Raw genomic sequence first — 19,717 nt, forward strand, 5'->3', positions numbered from 1 at the left:
GACATGTCTAAGAGACAGACTGAGGTTTTAAGCTTGGTCAGAAAGAGACAGGTCTGGAGTAGAGAGGTGAATCATCCACAAAGAGATAGTAGCTGAATTTGTGTTTGCGTATGAGATTACCCAGAAATAAGGTGGAGAGAGAAGAGGAGAAATCAAGGACAGAGCCCTGTGGAAACCACAGGGAACCGTTGGAAGACAGAGGAGCAGGCTCCTCCATTAGAGAGGTAGGCGTAGAACCAGGAGAGGACAGAGTCAAAGAAGCCAAGAGAGGGCAGGATTTCAAGAAGGGAATCATGGTCACCATGACCTCCCTGCACTGTGACACCAATGCTGCTAAATACACAACAGAAAGCTGCAATGCAAATCCATCTAGCTTCCTTTCCTGTTTTACTCCCCCATGGATCTCCCTGGGATGAGGGCAGGTCCCCCAGGTGTATTTGCTGCACTGCCCCAGCTGAGTCTCGCTCTGTTTTTTCCTGCTCCTCTCTCCGGCATCACTGAGGTTTTGCATCCTGCAGCTCACCACCAGTTCACTGACCCCCCCAGAGCATCGTTTCCCCAAGCCAGCACTGAGAAACTCTTGCCCCACATGCACACAGCACCCCCCAATCTCACCTATCCCATTGAGCCCGATAAGCCCATAGCGACGCCCTGAGTTCAGCTCGAGTTTTGTGTCGCTCAGCAGCTCCTGTCCATGGAAGGTCAGCGAGAGGTTAATGATGTGCACGTCAGTGCTGTTGGGGTGGGAGGCCAGCACCCCAGTGACAGCGCGAGCAGCTGCTTTCTTCAGCTCAAAGTCCTCCAGCTCCTTCGTCAAAGCATCTATCTCTGCATGCGGAGACAGGCCAAAAGACAAGGACTAACCCATGGTCCCCATAGCAGCCCTCACTCCACCCCCAGCACCCAAAATGATGTGGGGGTCTTCCCCAGCCCCAGCACTATTCCCCAGGACAAGAAGCAGCTCACTTGCTCAGCTAAGCAGGCAGAGTCACCATGTTTAGTGCAGTTTCATTTGCTGATTCAGTTCACCCAATGGGATTGAAGTATGCAAATCAATTGGTGAGTGAGTAATGACTGGCTGAATTACCTCTGATGTCAAGGTGTTCCTCTGCCTACAGCACCATAGGGGGCACTGTGTGGAAATCAGGCTTTTCAGATGTGTGGGTTTTCCAACTGTCAGCAAAATCAATAGGGTTCTTCCCACTGATGCCCAGAACATTCCCTGAAGTTTTGGAATTGATCGGATGTGGTCTTCAAAAGGTACCACATTACAGACAGGCAGAAATGCCATTGAGCATTAGGTCTCACCTTTGCTTGCTCAACCAGACAGATAAAAGGTGGAAGGGGGAAGAGACAGGAGAGGGAGTGACTTGCCCAAGACCACAGAGCAGGTCAGTGGCAGAGCCAGTAATAGAACCCAAGTCTCTCAGGTCCCAGTTTAGTGCCCTGACCACTGGATGATGGTACCTCTAACAGATTTATTCCCCCAGAATCTCTTTGCATGCTACACAGATGTGGGATGGTCCCAGGCAACTATACAGAAAAAAAAGTACTTTACAGTACAACCTACTCCATGGGATTCTGGTACCATGACTGCCTGGCATACAGAAATGTAACTAGGCATTTTAGTGCCTCAGTCGCGCAAGCACATTTGCACCCCCCTCATGTTTATTTCTGTCATTTTTCCACTCCCCCACCCCCATCTTTGCACCCTGCCCTGGTTACAGCCCTGCTGGCATACCACCTCTAGAAGAACCCTGTTTCCTCCTGTTCCACATCTGTTGTGAAGTCAACACACTACTGCAAAGATAGGAATCTTTCCTGTTTCCTCTACAAGGGAATACCAGGCCAATTGTCCCCTATGGGAAGGGTCTCTCCCATCAAGCTATCCAAACTCTGCTAGTCTTGGTGTGCCAGATACATCTCAGAAAGAGACAGTCAAAACACAGCTTAGGCCTATATGCCAATAGACTGAAAATAAGAAACCCCAAACCCTAGAGTGGTTCCAGTAGCGGCAGAGAACCAGTGCAGATCAAAGCAACTGTATGCCATGAAAGTCTGCAATACATCTGCTTCTGTGGCATGCTGCCACAACAGCACCATCTGTTGCTACTCTGTAAGGTCTTAGGGCTTGTCTACACTTACCGGAGGATCCACGCTGTGGCGATCGATGCATCAGCGGTCAATTTAGCAGGTCTAGTGAAGACCTGCTAAATTGACCTCTGATCGCTCTCCCGTGGACTCCTGTACTCCACCTGATCGAGAAGACTCGACTTCACGTAGTGTGGACCCCACAGTAAGTAGATCTAAGCTATGTTGATTTGAGTTACACTATTCACGAAACCCAAGTTGAGTCGCTTAGATCGACTTTTCCCTTTAGTGTAGACAAGGACCTAGTCTACACCCAGGTAGGAAGAGTTGCTGTAGTCTTGCCTGTGGGTGACGAACCCATGAACTGCATCCAGATTACTGTCCAAGGGAAATGGAGGGAGCCTTCTTACCAGTTAGATATAGATGGCAGTTTTGGACAGTGTATTATCAGGGTACAGCATGAGCTAAGGAGCCGAGATATTTTCACTGATAGGGATCTAATAGCCTGGGGTTAGTTTCTAGCGTAATCCAGTTCAGCACCTTTGCTATCTATCAGTCTTTGTTGTGTTATATGCTCCTGAGACAGAAGCACGTGTACAAGCAACCAAGCTAACTCCATAAGATACAATATTGTAGAAATTCTGCCAAATATCCTGTGCCACTCAGATGCCAGCATCTGACCTCCACAGAAGTGGAGGGTTCCTTGAACCAGTCAGCTGGAGGAAACCCAAGCTGCAAGAGAGCAGCACACAGTGCTTAATTTGTAATAAAAAAAGATGCCGGGGCTCAAGCAGTTTTTTTTACATCAATAACTGATGCAGCAAGCCCAGAGGTGCCTGGGCTCTGAACTGCCAAGCCCTGCAATTAAACACTGTTGGCACAGACAGTGCTGAGCTGGGAGACACCTGACAAGCTTAGCTACCCAGGGAAAGGAAACAGTCCAACAGAGGATGCTCCTTTCTCACCTGACCCTTCTGTCCCATTGGCCTCCTCATTCTTCATCTCCTGTTGCTCAATCTCGGCGTCCCCATTCTCCTCTGGGGTTTTCTTCGGCCGTTGGCGAGCTTTGGCTGCCTCTTTCTTCTTGGCTGCCTTCTTCTTGGCCAGGTCAGAGGGCATGGTTACAGGTCACAGCTCTTAGATAATGTTTTCACCTCTTAGCTAGAGGAGGAAGAACTCCATTAGACAGAAGCCAAGGCCTGGCACAGACCCCCGGGGCTGAGCCCCTTTCCCGAGCTCCCATTACAATTTACACCCCCTTAACTCTGGCCTAGTCGCAGGTTCCTGTATTACGGGTCCTCCCACCTCTGAACTCTGAGCCTCAGAGCGAGTCCATCACCCCCCATTACTCCGAGGTCACCCGCAGCCCCCCGAGAAGGGCCGCTCGGCTCTTCAGCTGCGGCCAGGCCGGGACGTGGCCGGCAGACCGCGGGCTGCGAGGGAGCAGCGGGCGCTGGGAGGGGCCGGAGCGCGGCTGCTGGCGAGGCGGGGCGGAGTGGCGCGGCGCCGCGGTGAGGGGCGCCCTGTCGTCTCCGATCTCGCGGAGCAGCTGCCGGGAGGCGCAGGGCCGCCGCTGACCCCCAGCTCCAACAGGCGGGGGCCGGACCTCAGCTCGCCCGGAGGCGCCGGCGAAGCAGCGACCGGATGCCGGTAAGGCCCAAACAACTTCCCCCGGCCGCGCGCGACTCACCAGCCGCCCGGCTCCTCCGCGCTTTTCCGTCTGTCGCAACAGAACTGCTGCCACCGCGTGCGCACGCTCCGCCCCCTCCGGCCCTACCGCCAATCGCCACGTGAAACGTCACTTCTCGCCGGGCCTCATGACACTCTGGGAAATAGAGTCAGAAGAGACTGGCCCAGACGGGCCTCCGACTCCCAGCATGCACCGCACCGAGCCCCAGGGCCCTTGGGAAATGTAGTACCTGGTCGCGCGGTTTCTCACCAATAAACGGCCCAGCATCCCCGCACCCGGCACCTCCGGGCTTCGCAGCTCAGAGCCCCGACTCCTCCGGGCCTGGCAGTTTATGGCCCCGGCACGTCTGGGCCTGGCGGTTCAGAGCCCCGGCACCTCCGGGCCTGGCGGTTCAGAGCACCGGCACCTCTGGGTTTCGCAGTTCATGGCCCATCCCCTCCGGGTCTGGCAGTTCATGGCCCCGGCACCTCTGGGCCTGGCAGTTCATGGCCCCGGCACCTCCGGGCTGGGCAGGTCAGAGCCTGGCACCTCCAGGCCTGGCAGTTCATGGCCCTGGCACCTCTGGGCTTCTCAGCTCAGAGCCCGACACCTCTGGGCCTGGCAGTTCAGAGCCCCGGCACCTCCGGGCTTCGCAGCTCAGAGCCCCGGCACCTCCGGGCCGGGCAATTCAGATCCCTGGCACCTCCAGGCCTGGCAGTTCATGGCCCTGGCACTTCTGGGCCTGGCAGTTCAGAGCCCCAGCACCTCCTGGCTTCGCAGCTCATAGCCCTGGCACCTCCAGGCCTGGCAGTTCAGAGCCTGGCTCCGGGCCAGGCAGTTCAGAGCCCGGCACTCCCGGGGCTGGCAGTTCAGAGCCCTGGCACCTTCGGACTTGCCATGTCAGTTATGAAAGTAAAAAAATTCTTGAGCTCTAGCACTTCTTTCATTAGTAATTAAGCACTGGTTCCTCCCCCTGGAAATGTGTCCCATGAACATAAAACTGATCATTCCTGAATACTGGTTGGTGTCAGGGCAATGCCTTGGGAGAGGGGAAACACAAACCCAAAATGGGGTCACACAGCGTGTGGGGTAACACATGCCCAGGAGGGGGTCATATGGGGTAGCAGATTGATACCTCTTGGGTCAGGTACAAATCTGTATTTGCTTCTTGTCATTGCTTTATCATTATTATTATTTCCATTAGCTTAATGCCTACCAGCCCTAGTTATGGTCCCAGACCCAGTGCCAGGTGCTGTACATCAGTAAAACAAAAGGCAGTTCCTGCCCCCAGAAGGCTTACAGTAAAAACCTGGAGATGGGACTGGTGTCTTCCCTTGGAGAGGAGGGAGATTGCATCGGGGAGGAAGAAACAGGGTCTCGCAAATTGTGATGGGGCATTTTCCTGCTGAGTGCAGATGCGTCAAGATTCCATTCCCATAAAACACTTCCTTGCCTTTTGTGAGACTTCACGGGGGCGCTATCAATCTGCATGGCAGCCTCAGCTGCTCGCAGTAGCAGTCACCCACCCCGACTACTGTCCTGGGAATTATGGCCTGGAACACACAAATTGATGGAATCCGCCCAGTGGTCCGGCTAATGCAGACGCTGGCCAGCACGGACAGCAGCGGGAGCTGCAGAGCAAGGGGCCCTGCAGGGGCAGTGATGGGACGGTCCCGGGGCAGATCGGCCCCTGGGGCGGGAGTCGGGACGGTTCGCTGCACCAGCCCGCCCTGCAGCGCTGAACTAGGGCTGTTCTCATGGGCTGTCCGGCCGGGCTGCCGGGTCCGGCTGCCACAAGGGCCCTGCCCGGGCACGGGGCGGTGGGAACCGGGCGGGGCTGCGGCCTAGCACGAGCCGGGCCCGGAGCAGGACAGGCATGGGGCGGGGCACCGCAGCCGCCGGGTCGGCGTGGGGGGAGAAGCGGCTCTGGGGATGAGCCATGCGCATGCGCGCCGAACCATAGAGCGCGGAGGAGTGGACAGGGTCCGGCGTGCAGAGGGGCAAGCGAGAGACCATAGAGAGCGGAAGAGGAAGGCGCCGGGGGACGGAGAGGGCTGGCATGAGGCGGCTGAGCTGGCAGCCCTTGGCGCGCCGGCCTGACCCAGCCCCCGGGGCTGCTGCTGCCTGGCCGACACAGCGCCCGTGTGAGGCGAGTGAGCCGGGGAGCGGCGCCGGGCCTGGGCTGCCGCGGGCAGAGCGTCTGACAGGTACCGGGGAGCGGCCCCAGCCGGGCACGGCCTACGCAGGCGGGGGGCCCAGGCGCTGGGCTGGGGGCCAGGCGGAGCTTTCCCTCGCCCCCTCTCCTCTGCTGGGGCAGGGCCGCCCCATCGTGTCCGTGAGACTGGGACCCCTCCAGCCCCCGCCCTCGGGGCAGAGCCGGAACGGTTCTCTGGGACCGGGGCTGTATCGCCCAGGCCTCAGCAGGACACGCCGCCTCTTGCCGGTGGGATTCAGCCCTGCCCTGGAGGAAGGAGCTCTAGGGAAGAGAGGAGAACGCTTTCTCCGGGCCCTAGTCCATCGTCTGCCTCTCCGATGAAGCTACCAGCTCCAAGGCCTGGGTGCTGATGCTCGTTCTGTTGAGCACATTTGTTCAATAAGAGTTGCACTGGAACATAGGCTTTAGGGGTAGAAAGCCCAATAGCCTCACCCAGCTAGTCCCCCCAGCCTGGGGCTGCACGGGAACTTGTACCTTAAGGGGAAAATCCCCTGTAGCCCATGTCCCACCACTATCTCCATTAAGGTCCTCATCTTTTCCCACTGCAGGAAGCACTGGCCAATCTCCCTGGCCTTGTCTCAGAAGTGGAGCCTCTGACCTCTTTTCCAGCAGGGGGTGAATGGTAATCCTAGCTCTGGAGTTCAGGGGATCCTAACCTTAATCTGAGTCTGCACAGTTGTCACTGAGGCAGATTCAGTCCTGCAGTTCTGGCTGCTCAGTTTCCCTCTCTCTAGGTAGCCTGGATGGGACCATCAAAAGTGCAGCAGCTGGGAACCAAAAAACAAGCAGGTGGGACAGGCTCTCGTGCTATTAGCCTGAGTCACCACTGAGATACTGTCCACCAGCTACAAAGGGTCAGTGTTTCATGTTGCCAGATGTTATTCCAGGGGACCTGAGCATTGGTTTCTTTCTCTCTCTGCTCTTAAGGCTCCTGTACGTGGAAGTTCAGGAAACTTTCCGATTCCATCCCATGTGAGAAGTGTTTGTATCTTGAAGTCCCGAGAGCTGACTGGATTCACAGATCTCAGTGCTGGAGCCCTCTCTGCCTCACCTGTCAAGGAGCTGGGAATGACTTGCCACATCTCCAGGCATGGACACTACCTGGGGCTCATTTAATTCTCTTTTCAACATGAGCCATATTGCCAAATTCTCTGAACTTTATGGTTTATCTCTGACACTGTTACACACCCATGACTGGGCTAGATCTGTGGCCTACTACTGCCTTTAAGCGGGAAATCGTGCCTCTTATGCTTCTGGATCACTGTTTTCTAGCTCTCTCAGGTTCTGGTGCATTTCTAGATCTCCCTTTGTCCAGATTTTTTGTGATTCTAGATACTTCCTTGTTGAAGATTCTGCATATTGTTTCATGATAGCTCTGCCATGCGTCTGGCTACTCTCCTTGCCTTCCTGCGGCCTGCTCTGCCACTCATCCTGGGCCTCTCCTTGGGATGCAGTCTAAGTCTGCTGCGTGTTTCCTGGATCCAGAGTGATGGGGAGGATCCTTGCATGGACACAGGGGTAAATAATGGGCTGTTCGCAGGGAAAATGAAGCAGGACTCTGTTGCTGGAGGAAGGTCAAGCCAAAATGATGAAGACTTCAAACCCAGGATTGTTCCCTACTACCGAGACCCCAACAAGCCTTACAAGAAAGTGCTCAGGTAAGAGACACTCCTTTTGAACAAGTCATTGTGAGGTGAAGGTGACTGCCTATGTCTAACATATGGGTCCCATCAGCTCTTATGGGCTAAACAGGGTCAGACTGGGTTAGTTGGTTGAAACTATAATTAAATATAGTATAATAAAACAGCTGGAAGATTATGATGTAACAGGGTATAACCAGCACAGTTTCTCCAAAGGAAAATTGTCTCCCACTAGGATATTAGAATTCTTTGAAAATGGAAAAGTAGCAGATAAAGGAGAAGCGGTTGACAACTTAGTTGAACTTTCAAAATGGTTTTGATAAGATGTCTCACAAAATGCTACTAAAGAAATTAAATAGTCCAGGGGTGAGAGGCAAAGCCTTCTCATGGATCAAACACTGGCTAGGAGAAAGGGGATAAAAAAGGAGAGGGAATAAGTAGTCAGTATTCACTATGACAAAAAGCTAATAGCCAGGGCCTCAAGGTTCCCTCCTAGGATCTATATTGTTTAATATATTTATTAATGTTCTGGAAAGGAGGGTTTGTAGAAAAGTGCACTCGCGGCAGGTATGCCCCCTCATCAGTGGATGTGGCATAGCAGGCACCTTCCCTGATTGGTGGCCCCTATTTATAACTGCTCTGCCCTGCAGTTTCTGTCTTCCCATAACTCAGCTCTGGCCAGGTCACAATTTAGTGCCACACCTTTCCGGGTAGCAAAAAGCCCAACAAATAAAATGTCCAATTGCTCCATCTAGTCCAGGGATCGGCAACCTTTGGCACACGGCCTGTCAGGGAAATCCGCTGGTGGGCCGGGACGGTTTGTTTACCTGCAGCATCCCTGGGTTCGTCCGATTACAGCTCCTACTGGCGCGGTTTGCCGTTCCAGGCCAACGGGGGCTGCGGGAAGCAGCGGCCAGCCCATCCCTCAACCTGTGCCACTTCCCACAGCGCCCATTGGTCTGGAACGGCGAACCGCAGCCAGTGGGAGCTGCAATTGGCCGAACCTGCAGATGCTGCTGGTAAACAAACCATCCCGGCCCGCCAGTGGATTTCCCTGATGGGCCGCGTGCCAAAGGTTGCCAATCCCTGATCTAATCTGTTGCATTTGGTCCTGGTCCCAGTGGTTCATATGCCTTTTCCTCAGGACTTCCAGTCATCTATTCCCTTCTTAGAGGCTTCACCAGTGGTTGTAGAGGAATCCAGGCCTGCTTCTACAATGAGTTCCAGGCAGGCAAGTCAAGGTTCAAGCAAGTCCCTCAAACTTCTTGCTGCCGTTTCCTTGGACTGTTTCATACTAACCCTGTAAGGAGGCCTGTCCCACAACCTTTCTGAGTTCAGCCTTCTCGCAGGGCTAGGACTCTCAGCTCTCCCTCCTGGAATCCCCCAATAAATCCCGAAGTAAACGTGTAAGCTTAACCCCCCTTCTACCCTCCTTAGGCTTGATCTTTTATTCCTCTCTTAGTCATCAATTGAATGTCTGCCAGGGCTGTTTCCATTCTCTGATCCCAGAGAGCAACTGCAGAGTTCCTACCTCTCTCCCTGCAGCCCCCTTCTTCATCTTATGCGTTATAGTGAAGCAGACTCATCTACTGAGTATAACCATCACCTACTAACTCTCTTACCTTGCTGAGTATTCTTAAAAAATGTAGTAGAGCTTTTTAATGTTACCCCACTTTCCTGAAACACTCACTAAGCCCCTCATACTAAATTCAGCTGTCACCCCTTCTGCCACAGACTTCCTCTGTTTATACTGACCCCCAGTTCCTCTCCCAGTTAGCAGGGCCGGCTCTACCATTTTTGCCGCTCCAAGAAAAAACAAAAAACCGCTCAGACTGCCGCCGCCCCCCGAAGCGCCAAAAAAAAAAGGCTCAGACTCTGCCACCTGAACTGCTGAAGCACAAAAAAAAATGAAAAAACCCACTCAGACTGCCACCGCCCGAACCGCCGAAGCACAAAAAAAAATAAGCCGTCCAGACTCTGCCGCTCCAAGAATGGACGGAATGCCTCCCTGTAGCATGTGCCACCCCAGGCACGTGCTTGCTCCGCTGGTGCCTGGAGCTGGCCCTGCCAGTTAGGATACATCAGTCGTGACTGGCCCACTCTGCAGGTGTGGCCAGGCACTTTTTAATTGAACTCCCAAGCTCCAGTTTTAACCCTTTTCATTATAGTGTTGGGTAGACACCCAACCATAGGGATGAGCAGTAAAGTACCAAAATTTGCAGATGATCTCGTTATTTTTATGAGTCACTTTTGAGCAAGTCATTGTGATGTGAAGGTGACCGCCTATGTCTAACATGTGGGTCCCATCAGCTCTTACGGGCTAAACAGGGTCAGACTGGGTTAGTTGGTTGAAACTATAATTAAATATAGTATAATAAAACGGCTGAAAGATTATGATGTGACAGGGTATAACCAGCACAGTTTCTCCAAAGGACAACTGTCTTTTCAGAGCAGACCATCAGGAACTTCAGAGAGACTATATCAAGCTAGATGAATGGGCAAAATAATGGCAAATTGAATTCAATGTTGCTAACTGCAAAGCAGTACACCTTACAGGGAAAAAATAATCTACTCATAACTTACACAGTTCAAAATCAATTCAGGGAAAGCAACCTGGTGTCATTATAGACAGCTACCTGGAGATCTCTGCTCAGTCAGCAGGTGCAGTCAAAAAAAGCAAACAATCTTCAATTACATCAAGAATGGAATGGAGAATAATAAAAAATTAACGCATTTCTATAAGTCAATGACATGACCTCATCTGGGTACTGTGTGCAGCACATTGTAGAATAGAGGGGGTTCAGAGAAGGAAGACCAGAATGATTAGGTGATTGGGGGGGGGGGGGGGAAATCTCCTATGAAATGGCTGAAAAGTTGGGACTGTTACCTCATAAAGGAGACAAGTGGGGACACAATTAAAGTATATAAAATAATGAGGGGTCTAAAGAGAGATCAGCAACTTCTGTTCTCCCTGTCTCAAAACACAAGAAAAAAGGGGACATTCAATTAAATTAAAAGGTGGCAAATTCAAAACTGATCAAAGAAATGCTTTTTACTCAATGCCACAGGATGTCAATGAGGCTGAACTTATTATAGTGCTAACATAAATTTTAAAGAAGTATTTAACCTCATGCTTCAGGGTTTAAACCAGTCAAACTACTAGTGATTAAAAGGCTACTTGCAGCTTCCTCTGAAACCTGTGGTGCTGGCCATCATCAGAGACAGGATAGTGGACCAGATGCACCTTGGGTCTGATCCAGTCTGGCTATTTCTATGTTCCTAGTACTTGGATAGGAAACAGAGGCTGCAGGGAGCAGTGTGGGGCACTTGGTAGTGAGTGCACTCTCCATTTAGTGAGAGCTGATCCCAGTGCTATCGTGTGGCACTAAGGGGTGCTGTACTGCTGGGTGGGTAGATCCCGTGGGGTCAGTTTCCCCTCTCTCAGTGCTGCCAGACTGCTATCTTTCAGGTATGATATAAAAGCAAGATCTTGATCATTTGTGGTCATTAAAGATCCTGTGGCACTTTTGCAGGAATCAAGATGTGATCGCCAGGGTATCCAAGGATCTCTCATATATTTACATTTTGCCCCCTTGAACTTGCCCCCTATAATTTCTATTGAATGCAGTAGTTAGCTTCACTTCTTGCCCTAAACCAGTGTTTCCCAAAGTGTTCCGCATGATATGAATAGGTGTTCCATGAAAAAATCGTAATTAAAAAAAAAAAAAATCTTTAAATTTTTTTTAATTTAAAATTTGGCATATTTGAAGCATACTTTACAGCTCGTGTTGAATGACTATAATTTAACATAAAACTCTTTTTCCGGTTATTGATAGATCTCGTATTGAATATCATGGCGTAAAGAGAACGTGGCACGCAAGCATGTTGACGTTTACCCCTTTCAGGCACGTTTCAGTTAGTGAGGTCGTACCCCTTCTGCTCGAGGCTGCGCGAACTGCAGCAGTACGCACACACCATTCTCTTTACGCCATGGTGAATATAACATATTCACTCAACAAGTTCAAACCTGTGGGTCTTTACCGTGTGTGCGATAAGCACAACTAAACTAGCTTTGGTCGAAACAATATAAATATTTGTGACAAACAAAATTTGACAAAAATCAGTATTTCTAAATATTGTTACTAAATCTAATCACCATGGATTTGTGGCTAAAAGAGGGAACTTTGAAACAAAAAGCAAGTTCTTCTGGTACTCCAACTGTGGCTGAAATAAACGAGCAAAATATTGTGACACTTCAAAGAGAGGATGAACAATTGCAGTCTTTTGTTGCTGAAAAATCTGTTGGTACTAGTGAGTTGTCCAAGGTGAAAGAATTTCCACTGAAGTATATCAAAAAAACCAGAAGAAACAAGTGTTAAAGACCGAAACAAAAGTATGATGAAAGTTATTTGTCTTTCGGTTTTACGTGTGTTGGAAATAAAGATGTTCCTGATGCGCAGTGCATCGTGTGCAAGAAAATACTAGCAAACAGTTCATTGGCTCCTGCTAAACTTCGTAGGCATTTGGAAACCAAGCATGCTGAATACAAAGACAAAGATATAAGTTTTTTTTTTCAAAAGGCAGCGTGACTCACTTGGAAATTGTAAACTTATGATGATTAAAATTGCTAAAACAGACAACGAAAGTGCAACAGAAGCATCTTATCGAGTAAGTTACTGTATAGCGCTTGCCGAAGAAGCTCACACTATTGGAGAAAAGCTTATCAAGCCTTGTGCGAAAGATACTGTAACGTGCATGTTGAGCGAGCAGTCTGGTAAAAAAAATTGATTCTGTACAGTTGTGAAATAATACTGTTGCATGCCGTACTAAAGATCTCGCCGATGACATAGAAAAAGTGCTAGTTTGCCGACTGAAAATTTGCCATGAGTATTTATTGCAGCTAGATGAGTCCACTGACGTTTCAGGACTTGCTGTGCTACTAGTATTTGTCTGATATAGATTTAATAATATTATTGAAGAGGACCTGGTCTTATGTGAATCTCTGCAAATGGAGAAGAAATATTCAACTGCATCAACAATTTTATCAGAAAGCATGAAATTAATTGGGGAAAATGTATTGATGTATGTACTGACGGTGCTCGGGCAATGATTGGGACGATGAAGGGAGCTGTAACGCGAATCCTAAGTGTAGCACCAGAAAGCACTAAGAGCCATTGTGTTCTACACAGACAAGCACTTGCAGTTTAAAAAAAAAAACCCAGCATATCTGAAAATTATGCTCGATGAAGCAGTACAAATTACCAATTTTTGTCAACCTGGATTGAAGTGGTTGAGATTTATTTAAAATTTTGTGCTAGGAAATGGGTAGTCAGCACAAAGCACTTCTCTTCCATACAGAAGTGAGATGGCTATCCAGAGGAAAAGTGCTTGTGAGCTTTTTGAGCTTCAGATAATTCAGGATGAAAATTTTAATGACTGTCTGACAAATTCCTCATGGCTAATGAGACTTGCGTATCTTGCAGATATTTTTGCAAAATTAAGTGAAATTAATCTGTCGCTGAAAGGAAAGAGTGTGACTTTTTACTACAATGGATAAAATTTTGTCGTTAAAAAGAAACTGCAATTCTGGACATCTTCTGTAGAACAGAATAACTTTGACTGCTTCCCTACAGTACATGAATTTCTGACTGAAATAAATTCTACAGTCCGTGAAGAAGTTTCCAGCACCATTTTACAGCACTTACGTGACTTGCAGGCCTCTTTATTAGAATATTTTCCTATAACTACTGATGATAATGCTTGGGTTCGAAATCCGTTTGTAATTACAGCCAAACCAGTTGGCTTTACTGCGCACGATTATGAAAACCTAATTGACTTAATTTCTGACTCTGATTTGAAACAAAAGTTTAAGGATCTTCCGCTGAATAATTTTTGGAGCAGCCTAATAGAAGAGTACCCTAATGTGGCTAAACGTGCAGTTCAAGTGCTCCTTCCTTTTGCTACAACTTATTTGTGTGAGACGGGGTTTTTGTATTGTACTGGAACAAAAAACAAATATAGGAATAGACTTGATGCTGGGGATGACATGAGGATTCAACTTTCCAGCATTATTCCTAATATTAAGCGAATTTGTGATAGGAAAACACAGACACACCAATCCCATTAAGTCCAAATTTGTATTTCTGTTTATAAAAATAGATTTTTCTAGTAAAAATCTAATTTGTTTGGTGTTTGTGAATATATAAAAACAGGGTTTTTTAAGTAGAACACTGTTTTTAATTTTGACTCTTGCACTTGATTTTTGTACTACTTTATACACGCTTTCCAGTTAGAAATTGTTAGTTCAAGTTATTTTAAATTTGTATTTTTGCTTTGTTTTATAAAATAAAATATATTTGAGCATAAATAACGCAATTTTTTTATTTGAAAACCAAACTACAAAGTAATATTATAAGTGTTCTGTAATAGGCTAAAAAGTGTTCTGTGGCTGAAAAAGTTTGGGAAACGCTGCCCTAAATTGTTGTTCAGCATTGCTGTGTGGCTGTTAAACCACTGCTACATCGCAGCCCAGAGAGGGCAGTCTTTCATTAGTGGTGCCACTCTCTATATAGTTGGATACAAGTGTTAGGATGCTAACTAGCTTTGATTTCCATGAAGTAGGAAGGTGCCTTAAAAATGTGAGATCATTAGTAATGTGTCCAGCTGAGCCCAGAGTCAGAGCTTTGAAAGGAATCAGATTGCTTGAAACATCAACTGTGGGTATGGGTGCCCCCTCTGCCTCTGATGCAAGTATAGGGTAGATCTGTTTCTTTCCCTTCTCCCAGCTGCTTGTGTTGTAACCATGACTTTTCCCTGCAGGACTCGCTATATCCAGACAGAGCTGGGCTTCCATGAACGGCTCTTTGTGGCTGTGCTCACCTCCAAGGCAACCATGAACACATTGGCTGTGGCAGTGAACAAGACAGTGGCCCATCACTTCCCACACCTTCTGTACTTTACGGGGTTGCGCAGCGCCAAGGTGCCTCATGGTATGGCCCTGGTGTCACATGGGGACGAACGCCCAGTCTGGCTGATGTATGAGACCATGCGCTACATCCATCAGCACTTTGGGGGTGACTATGACTGGTTCTATGTCATGCAGGATGACACCTACGCCCAGGCCGAGCAGATCAAGGCCCTGGTGACACACCTAAGCATTAATCAGGATGTTTACCTGGGACGGGCTGAGGAGTTCATTGGGGGGGATGAACAGGCCCGCTACTGCCATGGTGGCTTTGGCTACTTGGTTTCCCGGAGCCTGCTGCTTAAGTTGCATCGGCATCTGGACAGCTGCCGTAATGAGATTCTCAGTGTGCGCCCAGATGAGTGGCTGGGACGCTGCATCATCGACTTCCTGGGCATCAGCTGCGTCTCCCAGCACCAGGTATTGTCCTTCTAGGGGCTAGGGCACAGCCTCAACCCAATAGACTACATATTCTCATATGCCTGTGCCATAGGGCAAAGGGGTGAGTGCCCCCAAACCTATGCTGTGAAGTACTGGGAAGAAAGGAGGTGTGGGGTAGCAGCATGGGACAAGAGCCCAGTCTTGGGAGGTGGAGCTAGACTGACATTTGAGAAAACAGATTTAGTCAGATTTCATCTATTTCACAATTTTTCAAGGGGGTGGGAGGCAGCCTGGGATAGAAAGAAAGAACAAGGAGATCTGGATTCTCCTCTGATATATGAAGTGAGGAGTGGAGGGTGAAACCCACTCCCATGCCCAAGTGTTTGTCTCTCTGGGTCTCACCCCCTTCAGAGTGAGTGCGGGAGGGAGGACCCAGTGTGAGTGCCAGGGTTCCTAACTAGTCTCATCCGTTTCAGGGCCAGCATTACCACTCCTATGAACTGGCCAAAAATGCAGATCTAGAGAAGGAGGAGGGTGAGGACTTCCAGGCAGCGCTGACTGTGCACCCTGTCTCTGAGGGGACCCTCATGTACCGACTGCACAAGCATTTCAGCAGGATCCAGCTGGACAGAGCCTACCAGGAGATCCAGCAACTCCAGGTATCTGGGTGAGGGAATACCGACAGGGAACCTGAGGCAGAGATGGAGTGTGAGGTCAGACTGGATCTCTTTTTTTCAGGGTTTGGGGGAACAGAGAATCTCTGACAGCTAGGCAGTGGCAGAGTCCTCTGTGGAAATAGCCCCTGCATGAGGAGGGTGTGGTATCAGAATCACTACTGCCCTGCACCACCAAGGATTCAAGAAGCTCTAGGTAGGGAGGAGGGATCAGGCCATTTGCCCCTCTGGGGTTGAAGGGGGGGCAGGAAGAGGGACCAGACCACTTGCCTCTCCAGGAGAAGAGCATCTTCAGACACTGACTCACCAGCCTAGTGAGGAGGGCTTTAAATTAGATTCAAAGGGGGCAGTTGACAAAAGCCCATAAGTAGGTATAAAAAAAAGGTGACCTTAAAAGAGGGCTAGATGTTGGGAGCGGGGGATGAAAATTACAATAGGGTCATAGGAACAACAAGAGGGAAAACAGTGAAGGAATCTGCTCAACATTATAGATGTCTATATGCAAGAGCAAGGAGTATGGAGAGTAAACAGGAAGAACTGGATGTAATAGTACACAAGCTAAACTATGACTTAATTAGCATCAGCCTTGGTGGGATAAATCTCATGACTGGAATATTGGTATAGAGGGTATAGCTTGTTCAGGAAGGAAAGATGGGGAGAAAGGGGGGAAATGTTGCATTACACATCGAGAATACACTTGTTCTGAGTCCACAAGGAGGTAAGAGGCAGATAAATTGAAAGCGTCTGGGTGAAGATAAAAGGGAAACAAAACAGGGGCAATGTCATGGTAGGGTTTGAGTTAGAAAAATCAAATGGAAGAGTACAAAATAGGTGGTAGTATTGCTAAAAAGTATCTGTGGGTTATAGTGGATTATAAATTCAGTATGAGCCAACAATGGGATATAGTTGTGAAAAGGCTAATATTCCGGGGTGTAGTAATAGGAGTGTCATGTGTAACACATGGGGGATATTTGTCCCACTCTACTTGGCATTGGTGAGGCCTCGGCTGGAGTCCTGTGCCCAGTGTTGGGTGCCACACTTTAGGAAAGATGTGAACAAATTAGAGTTCAGAGAAGAGCAATAAAAAGGATAAAATATTTAGAAAACCTGAGGAAAGATTAAACTGGGCACGTTTACCCTTGAGAAAAGAAGACTGGGGGTGGGGGGGACCTGATGATAGTCTTCAAATATGTTAAGGGTTGTTATAAAGAGCATGGGGATCAATTGTTCTCCATGTCCACTGAAGGTAGGACAAGAAGTAATGGGCTTAATAGCTGCAGCAAGGGAGATTTAGTTTAGATATTAGAAAAAAAATTCTGATTATAAGGGTAGTTAAGCTCTGGAACAGGCTTCCGAGGAAGGTGTTGGAATCCCTGTCATTGGACGTATTTAAGAACAAGTTGGACAAATGCCTGTCAGGGATGGTCTAGGGGTATACTTCGTCCTGCCTCAGCGTGGGGGACTGGACCAGGTGACTTCTCAAGGTCCTTTCCAGCCCTACACCTATGATTCTATAAATAGGAGTGTACTTTCTTCACAGATGCAGATCAGGAACCTGACATCGCTGACACCAGCCCGCGAGGGTGGGCTGACATGGCCCATAGGCATCAATGCTCCCTTCGTCCCCAAATCCCGTTTCGAGGTGATCAGCTGGGACTACTTCACAGAGCAGCACCTCTTCTCCTGCCCCGATGGCTCCCCCAAATGTGAGCTGGCTGGAGCCAGCAAGGCCGATATTAGTGACATCATTGAGGCAGCGCTCCAGCAGCTCAACAGCCGCTACCAGCCCCAGCTTCGTTTCTACAAGCAACAATTGTTGAATGGCTACCGGCGCTTTGACCCCACACGGGGCATGGAGTACATGCTGGACCTCTTGCTGGAGGCTGTAACCCAGAAGGGCCACAGCCATGTTCTGGCTAAGCGGGTGAGTCTAGTGCGGCCCCTCAGCAAGGTGGAGATCATCCCCATGCCCTATGTGACAGAGGCTACACGTGTGCAGCTGGTGCTGCCCCTGACCGTGCAGGAGCTGGACTTTGTCAGCAACTTCCTAGACATGTTTGCCATGAACACGCTGGACACACATGACAACGCCCTGCTAACCCTGCTCTTCATCTACCAGCCTTATGATGCTCAGCGGGTCAGCCAGCTGGATGTCTTTGCTGGGGTCAAAGCTATGGTGGGAGAGCTGGAAAAACGCTATGCAGAGGTGAAAATCCCCTGGATCAGCGTCAAAACCGAGGTGCCATCCCAGGTGAAGCTCATGGACATAGTGTCGAAGAAGCACCCTGTGGACACCCTCTTCTTCTTGGCCAGCGTTTGGACAGAGGTTAACACAGAGTTCCTGAATCGCTGCCGCATGAACACCATCAGCAACTGGCAGGTCTTCTTCCCAATGCACTTCCAGGAGTTCAACCCAGTGCTGATGTACCATGGTGAGCAGGCCTCCTCCTCCTCCAGCACTGACTTCCTGAGGGATGGGCACTTTGACCGTCATGCCTTTGCTGAGGCTTGCTTCTACAACTCTGACTACATGGCAGCACGCACCAAGCTGGCGGCTGACATTCTGGACCGGGATGAAGTGCTGGAGAGTATGGAAGTATTTGATGTCTTCCTTCGCTACTCTGGCCTGCACTTGTTCCGGGCTGTGGAGCCAGGGCTGGTGCAGAAATATATGCTGAGGAGCTGCAACCCCCGGCTGAGCGAGGAACTGTATCACCGCTGTGTGCTTAGTAACCTGGAGGGGCTCTCCTCCCGCTCGCACCTGGCCATGGCCCTCTTTGAGCAGGAACAGGCCAATAGCACCTGAAGGACCCAAAGCTACCAGTGGTTCCCCAGCACCTTAATACTTGCACCTTCCACCCCTCTTCCCAGCCCCAGTCCTGCCCTGGGAAAGATGGGTGCATGAGGCCAAGGGGCTGGCAGGGCAATTGGAAAATTTGGTTTAATAGGAAAAGTGATTAAAGTTTCTTCCCATGCAGATTAACTTGGTTCCTCACAAATTATCACAAGTCTCTTCTCATTCACAACTATGGTACAGTGACACTGTCACAGAGTGGGTTGTGGGCGTGAGGGGTATGGAACTATAAGATTACAGGCAGTCTAAACTTGGCCCCATAAAGCTCACCCAAAGTGCTGTAAGACGGGAGTAAATAAGAGACCTGAATCAGAACAAGAATGCCTTGACTGCGTATTAATGTATGCACTTTCCCCATTCTCTCTGACACACTTGGATTCCCTGATGTGCTCACTGCTGCAATCACACAAACACCTCTTGAACCCTGGCTTGTTAGTGTAGTGTTTTCCTCTTGGGATTCCTGTTCTTTCACTCTATTAAGATGCAGCTTTCCTAGGCCAATGCTGAATGTTCACTTTAGAGCCCAGAGGGGGAAAATTTTTTTGCCAGCTCCCCTCACCATAGGGTGACCCTATACTAAATCTGAATGTCAACTAATTTAAATGCAGTGTAGTTGTAGCTGTCAGTCCCAGGGTAGTAGAGAGACGAGGGGAGTGAGGTAATATCTTTTATTGGACCATCTTCTGGGGGTGAGGAAGACAAACTTTTGAGGCAAACAGAGCTCTTCATCAGGTGAAGAGGAACTCCGTGTGGCTCGAAAGTTTGTGTTTCTCACCAACAGAAGTTGCTCCAGTAAAAGATATTACCTCACCTACCTAAGTCAAATATCTCACTGAAGTAATGGACCCAGTGAGGTTGAGCAAACGCTTGCCTAGTCCCATTCAGATGTGTGTTTGTCAGCAGCCGGACATGGCTGGTGAATACACATGGAAGGGGATGTAGTCCTGGGAGAGCGTGCATAGGGGAGTTCAGGCATATAGAGTGTAATGACTTTGGGACAGTGGGAGCCTGATCAAAGGTATATGGACAAGCGGCTAGAATACGAGTCTTACGATTCAGGCTGCATAACGTGATGCATTAGCTGCTTTCTGCTGCTTCTCTTCTGTCCTATCTAGATTGTTATACTGTGCTTTTTACTATGGTGTCTAATCCCTTCTCTCTGAAGCTTCATAGGGTGGGGCAGTTTTTCAGATGTACACAAGGGTATCCCAAGAGGGATTGAATTTTGG

General features: G+C 49.3%; 2 protein-coding genes across 7 annotated transcripts in view; one reads left to right on the forward strand and one right to left on the reverse strand.

Annotated features, from left to right (window-relative positions):
• Positions 1–3,921, reverse strand: part of LOC123365053 (ATP-binding cassette sub-family F member 2) — a 32,510-nt gene extending 28,589 nt beyond the window's left edge. For 2 of the 5 annotated variants that reach the window (XM_045007678.1, XM_045007674.1), the window contains exons 1-3: positions 3,782–3,921; positions 3,057–3,252; positions 616–828 (exon numbers count right to left, since the gene is read on the reverse strand). In XM_045007678.1, coding sequence (XP_044863613.1) covers positions 616–828; positions 3,057–3,210 — 367 coding nt within the window. In that variant the 5' untranslated portion in view covers positions 3,211–3,252; positions 3,782–3,921. The other 3 variants (XM_045007676.1, XM_045007677.1, XM_045007675.1) reach the window with 3 other exon arrangements.
• Positions 3,922–5,747: 1,826 nt separating this feature from the next.
• Positions 5,748–18,629, forward strand: CHPF2 (chondroitin polymerizing factor 2). 2 transcript variants are annotated; one of them, XM_045005928.1, is made up of 5 exons: positions 5,748–5,967; positions 6,903–7,633; positions 14,435–14,999; positions 15,437–15,619; positions 17,175–18,629. In XM_045005928.1, exons 2-5 carry the CDS (start codon positions 7,356–7,358, stop codon positions 18,438–18,440), a joined length of 2,292 nt encoding a protein of 763 aa, XP_044861863.1. In that variant the 5' UTR covers positions 5,748–5,967; positions 6,903–7,355; the 3' UTR covers positions 18,441–18,629. The 2 variants fall into 2 exon arrangements, with proteins under 2 accessions (XP_044861863.1, XP_044861864.1); XM_045005929.1 differs by lacking the exon at positions 5,748–5,967 and adding an exon at positions 6,710–6,764.
• Positions 18,630–19,717: the final 1,088 nt, after the last annotated feature.

This window comes from Mauremys mutica, chromosome 2 (assembly GCF_020497125.1).
Source record: "Mauremys mutica isolate MM-2020 ecotype Southern chromosome 2, ASM2049712v1, whole genome shotgun sequence".
Taxonomy (NCBI): domain Eukaryota; kingdom Metazoa; phylum Chordata; order Testudines; family Geoemydidae; genus Mauremys; species Mauremys mutica.

Coding starts and splice junctions, on each gene's coding strand:
- CHPF2 (XM_045005928.1), top strand. CDS start 7,356: ATGCGTCTGGCTACTCTCCTTGCCTTCCTGCGGCCTGCTCTGCCACTC. Junction 7,634..14,434: donor CCTTACAAGAAAGTGCTCAG/GTAAGAGACACT, acceptor TTTTCCCTGCAG/GACTCGCTATATCCAGACAG. Junction 15,000..15,436: donor GCTGCGTCTCCCAGCACCAG/GTATTGTCCTTC, acceptor CATCCGTTTCAG/GGCCAGCATTACCACTCCTA.